This window comes from Cariama cristata, unplaced genomic scaffold (genome assembly GCF_000690535.1).
Source record: "Cariama cristata isolate BGI_N322 unplaced genomic scaffold, ASM69053v1 scaffold1800, whole genome shotgun sequence".
NCBI lineage: Eukaryota > Metazoa > Chordata > Aves > Cariamiformes > Cariamidae > Cariama > Cariama cristata.
This window is the reverse complement of record NW_009595050.1, coordinates 37,226-43,504: the sequence shown is the minus strand read 5'-3', so window position 1 is coordinate 43,504 and position 6,279 is coordinate 37,226. Positions and strand designations below refer to the sequence as shown.

The window sequence follows — 6,279 nt, the reverse complement described above, 5'->3', positions numbered from 1 at the left end:
AGAGTGTGGCAAAGCCCAAAATTCTGCAAAGCCTGGAATTAACAAAATTACTGAAAGTTAGTTTTCCTCCTTCAGTAAACTGAACTGGTATTTTAAAAGGTTTTGTTTTACCTTTGGAAACAAAGAAGCCTTTGCAGGTAAGGTAGAACCATAAGTATTTCTAAACTCAGCACTATGTAAGGTGAAAACTTTTTAATAAGATTACTAATCACACTACTGCTAACTGTAACCTCGGAAAAACAGTTTCATTACTACTGTGGCTGGCATTCTTTGAAATAAATTTCCATGTTGTGTTTCAAATGAACTATCTGCTCACATTTCTCCATTCCATCATTCCTGGGTAGTAAGCCAAAACTAGTTTTACTTCTTAATGAATTGTTTTTCCTGGTGGGGATTTGAAAAAGGTTCCTACAACTCCTACACCCTATCTGTCTGAAGACCATAATGACTTCATAATTGTGACAGCTTACCCAGGTTATGTGTACAGCCATTATGAAGGAGAAACACAATGGAATTTTAACAATGATACTAAATAATTTGGGGTAGGAAAAGAAAAGTATCATAGGAAAATGAAATGAGGGGAAACACAGATAAACCTGTGCTATGTTGTTACAGAACCGGTGTAAAACTTTTTAGGTTAAAAACCAACATATTTTTAAAGGATCAAAATAAGGCAACATCATTTCCATTTATTTATTTTATCAGAAATACCACAATTTCAGTAAGATAGTTGCCATAATGGAGAGGTTTAAAGAATGAGATGGCAAAAATAACCAATTACATAACTTTCTATATTCCACCATTTTAGGAGCTGGCCAAATTCTGTATAAAATGAAATATATTTATTTTGAAGTATTTCACAAAATTCATTACCCAAGACAGGGATTACATATGAGTGACAAGAGGACTAGAAGCCTTAATGTTTTCAGGACAAATATTGAGTTGTCTTGTATTGTACAGTTTGGATGCCTATGACAGTGGGCTAGATTTGATGACCAAAGAGATTTCTTTCAGTCCTAAAACAATTTTGCACTTACTACAAATGGGTCTCAGTATAGTGGATATCAATTCCCACATTCATTTCTTATTATAAAATAAAATTACCTCCATTATTCCTGCCTGGCGAGTAGATGGAGAGAGGCTTGCCTCAAGGTCATATGTTACAAGGGCTTTCTCCCATACCGCTTCATGCTCATATGTTCTTATCCTGTTGTAAGTTAATCAGAAGTTTTCAATTTCAGTTTCTTACTAATAAATGAAAGCTATGACTTTAAAGAACATAAGAACATTAATAAATTATACCGTGCTAATGGCTGTAACATTCTTCCTCCACCGCAGCCATAGAGACTGTCAGGTTCTCCAATGCTTCTATATATGTCCATGAGAAGGTCCTACAACATGCACCATAAAACGAAGAATTACCCCTTTTGGAACCAGTTCAAGTGAGTTATATACGTATCATGTAAGTTTATAAATACAAATTGTGCCAGTTTTCACTGGGGTAGAGTTAATTTTCTGAACAGCAGCTAGCATGGGGCTGTGGTTTGGATTCATGCTGAAAACAGAGCTGATAACACAGGGATGTTTCAGTCACTGCTGAGCAGGGCTGACACAGAGTCAAGGCCTTTTCTGCTTCTCACCCCACCCCACCAGCAAGGAGGCTGGGGGGGCACAAGGCGTTGGGTTAAACCCACAAGTAGTGAATGGATTCCTTATTTTGCTTTGCTTGCACGCGTGGCTTTTGCTTTACCTATTAAACTGTCTTTATGTCAATCCATGAGTTTTCTCACTTTTACTCTTCTGATTCTCTCTCCCATCCCACCTTGAGGGGGTGAGTGAGCGAGCGGCTGTGGGGTGCTTAGTTGCCAGCTGGGGTTAAACCACAACACAAGTTCTTCCATGTAACATGTTATCATCGCTTAATTTTCCTTTATGAAGTATCTGAGCTTGCTATCATCACAGGAAGAAAAGTTTCGTAGTCTAGCGAAACTCTTCAGGACTATCTAACTTCTCTGCTGAGTTATTAAACAAACAGCGCTGGGCCTTAGGTGGACTGGTTGAAAAGCAAAAGGCAGTAGTACAGAATGAGCACCAGACATACCAGCTAAGCCATGCATTTTAAAGATATGCAAGCACAGTTCTGGAATAATGAACTACGGAAAGAAGTAATTTAGACAAGGCTACTGAATCAGATTTTATACATCAAATAAACTTGTAGGAGGTAATAATACTTTGGTTTTGATTATTACAACTTGCTACGCCACTTGCTGATTTTTAATGAACATATCTCTCTGACAAAACAAACTGAAAAATATTTGGCTGGTTACCGCCATGAGGTCAGTTGTTTTGGGGAACAAAGTCTGCTTTGTAGTGATTTAAAATTTGCCAGGCAATTAGTGTTTCAGGTGAACGAATACTCATTTTAACTTGTCCAGCAAGGCCATTGAGTTCAGTTTGAATTAGAGCACGATAACTTTCAAATACAGTTTTTGAAGTTCAACTAGATCTGCTTTCAGCTCAGATGAAACCTACTGTTAATTGTAATTATATGAGAAGGGTGGCTTTCAGATTATGAAGCACACACATGTACCTGTAAACTTATGCCAGTTTCTTCTTTACTTTTTTCATTCAAAATAGTAATAGTTGTTTTTTGACTTTCTTCTTCAAATGTCAAACTCCTAGCTGCTTTAAAAGATGACCTAAAAGAAACGTTTCAACCGGTAAAGTTAAATGAAATCTCATACAAAGAACTAAAGAAATTCTGAAACAACACTTAAGAAGTAAAAGGCAAAAATACCAAATGCAAGATCAGGCCTGTCATATCCCCAGGTTATTCAAAATGGCTCTCCACCAGAATGACAAAGTGATCAGCTGAACTCAGAATATCAACATCAAGGGATTTCAACATCAAGGTGGCTTTTCAGAGAAAAAAAACTCCACCTTGTAATGTCTAATCTGTTATTAAATCAAATTGCTTTTATGAATGCCTGAAGTGAGAACGCTCTATTCTGGGAAAGAATAAAAGCAACTACATAATATATATATGCTTACAACCATACTTCTGTTATACATTCACTGCCTTGGAGTTATTTGTCACCAAAACAAAGCTAGTAAACTAGTTCCATATTTTGATCTTGCTAGACCAGAAGACAAAGATAATTCTCCTTTATAGAAGAAAACTCCTTCTACAACAATCGTTCAGCTCTACCCATGCAACGGTGGTCATCATTCTGTGGTTTCTTTCTCCCTTTGATTCACTTCTGGCCATAATTTAACCACTAGCACACTATTAATTACGAGAAATAGAATCTGAAAAGTGTACAATTTAGAAAGTGAGATTCAAGACATTTTAGCATTCAGAAGCATTAGCTTTAGTGAAGTTTCTCCACAACACACACTGGTATGAAACCTTTCTGGTTAGAAGTCAAAATGAGAGTATTTTGAGCGTGTCACGGCTAGCAAATTAGCAAGGTTGGGATCACATCCAAGGACTGGTAGAAATATTTTCCAGGTCAACACACACACCTAAGGAAGTTTTTTAAAGTTTCCTTGACTTTTCACGTAACAAAACACTACTGGGACACACATTTTACCAGAACTGTCAAGAAACAGCATTCCTCAAGCCTTGTACCTTTCTTGCTGTTTGTCTATATTTATCTTGTCCGCGTAGATTTCTGCGTAGAGCAAGGCTGTGAAATGAGCAGCACAAGACTGTGCTGCTATAGCAACCTCAAGATAATTCAGATCTAGCCAGAAGCTGTCATCAAAAACTGTACCTGAAACAGATCTGATTAAATGAAGACTTTAATATTGCTGTAACAGACCTTCTCTTTAACATTAAACAAAATAAATCCAACCTAACTATAAAGACTACTTTTATCTTAGTCTCCCCCTGCACACCCACACCACAAAAAGTTTATCAGACAAAAAGTTTTTAGATAACTCCTTCAGCACTCTGAGAATTGTTTAAGGCTAGCCATATCACTTCTGTAACAAATGCAAGGTCACTCCTATATCTTCATTCTTTTAACTGACATGTTCTCCACCACATCCTTCTTCCTTAACCTAAAGCATCAACAGATCTTAGAACAATCATAATTAATTTAAAGCAAGATTTTGGAAAGCTGTAATTCACCTCTTTTGTCTTCTTAAGTAATCAACAACAGCAAGCATGGCTCGTCGAGATACTTTATCCAAACTTCTAAAATTATGGGTTTCTTGCTCTGGGACGTGTATTTCAAAAGAAAGAATATAATGAACTTATGTCATAACATATCCATTTACAAAATAAAAAAGTGTATTTTGTACTCAAGAAAATAAATAAAAACTTCCTTGGATGGCATTTCCAAAATTAAATTAAGTTTGTCACAAAATGTATTTCCCCTCCTTATATGATGTTAGTGACATTACAGTAGTTTATACTGCAATTTTCTTTATCAAATTATCTTCGCATTAATAACTTGTGGATTCTGTTTCCTCTTACAGAATTCAGAGATGATCCAACGTCATTGCACATAGCTCCATAACACAGCTCTTCCCTTAGGCTTGAGCCATATAAAGTTATTTCAAAGCCACAGAAATATTTATTAGTAGCTTTACTGTAGATTTTATAGATTGTGTATGTTTACACAAAAGCCACTATCTCCCACACACACATACTTTTAAAGAACGCGTATTTCCATGCCTTGCTTCTGGATTAGAAAAACATCAGATGGCCATAGCTTGTGTTCTGGTCATTGGGTTAATAATTTTTTCATTTTCTGGACATTTTTGATTTATACATTACACGAAGCAAGAAATAGCGAAAGCATAAGCAAAGGTGTGATTAGTACTACACTACAGGAAGATGCAGAACTAGAATTTTCCTCTAAAGAAGGCCAAAGCCACATAAAAAAAAGAAGTATCTGGGCATTTCATGTGTTCCAACAAAGAGAAATGAACTCAAGAGGATCACAGAATCACAGTATCGATTTGGTTGGAAGAGACCTCTGGGATCATCGGGTCCAACCTTTGCCCTCACACCCCCATGTCAACCAGACCATGGCACTAAGTGCCACCTCCAATCCTTTCTTAAACCCCTCCAGGGATGGGGACTCCACCACCTCCCTGGGCAGCCCATCCCAATGCCTAACGACCCTTTCGGTGAAGAAATGCCTCCTCATTTCTAGCCTGAACTTCCCTGGCGCAGTTTCAGACTATGCCCTCTTGTCTGGTCACTGGTTGCCTGGGAGAAGAGGCCAACCCCCACTTAGATTTCAGGTCACTGTAGAGAGCCATCAGATCTCCCCTCAGCCTCCTTTTCTCCAGACCAAACCCCCCCAGCTCCCTCAGCCGTTCCCCATCAGACTTGTGCTCCAGACCCTTCACCACCTTCGTTGCCCTTCTCTGGACTCGCTCCAGCACCTCAAGGTCTTTCTTGTGGTGAGGGGCCCAGAACTGGACACAGCACTCAAGGTGCGGCCTCACCAGTGCCCAGTACAGGGATCCACTGCTACCAAAGACCTTACAGAAGGAAAACGAACTCCTTTAAAAGAAGTAATCTACCACATGCTTAACTTTCAAAAGACATCCAGTGAGGACATCTGACTCAGTTCCTAACGTACGATGACATTTTAATCTCCAGATCCATCCCGATGTGCTGCACTACTTGCAAATGTAGATGTAGCATCTCACAGGCAGGGTCCATTCTGTTAGCACTGTACAGTCAACGCCCCAAAGAGATTGTTAATTCCTCTTTCATAATTTGATCAAATGAATAATTAAAATTTCTGAATGAATTATATTTGGGTACCAGAAAGTATTAACAAGTCAGGGGAAGGAAGAGGTACTGGCCAAGAAAACTGGAAGAAAAAAGTTATTCTTCAGGATTTGTTGAACAACAGACCAAATTACAATAATGGTAACTATAAGCTGTCAGCATGGTGTTCATACTCACTCGCTAACAAGAAGCTTACAGACAGAAAACGTAAATGGTGTCTGTTTTTTCATGGCATCAGACAGAGATTCTAAATTCTAAGGAGAAATAACTGAACGTGCATTTTGAAAGATTCATTCAACAAAAAATTACATCTCTTCTGCAAAATAACAGATTCAACTGACATATGATTCTGGCCAGAAAGACATGCACTAAGTCCAAAATATTCTTTGGTTTTACTTTGGTGGGTCTGACTCTTATCAAGCAGTTGGTAATTTACGATTAAGTTTGGTTTCTTGGGCAGAGCAATGATTGGCGTGATGTTTGCACTATTTATGCTTTAAATTACCAAGATTAACAGCCAA

General features: G+C 38.0%; 1 protein-coding gene across 1 annotated transcript in view; it reads right to left on the bottom strand.

Annotated features, from left to right (window-relative positions):
- ATM (ATM serine/threonine kinase) overlaps positions 1 to 6,279 on the bottom strand; it is a 68,797-nt gene that overhangs the window by 26,464 nt on the left and 36,054 nt on the right. The window contains 6 exon segments of the mRNA XM_009700220.1: positions 1 to 32; positions 1,105 to 1,207; positions 1,303 to 1,391; positions 2,591 to 2,699; positions 3,632 to 3,787; positions 4,136 to 4,223. The exon segment at positions 1 to 32 is cut by the window's left edge and continues 1 nt beyond it. Coding sequence (XP_009698522.1) covers positions 1 to 32; positions 1,105 to 1,207; positions 1,303 to 1,391; positions 2,591 to 2,699; positions 3,632 to 3,787; positions 4,136 to 4,223 — 577 coding nt within the window.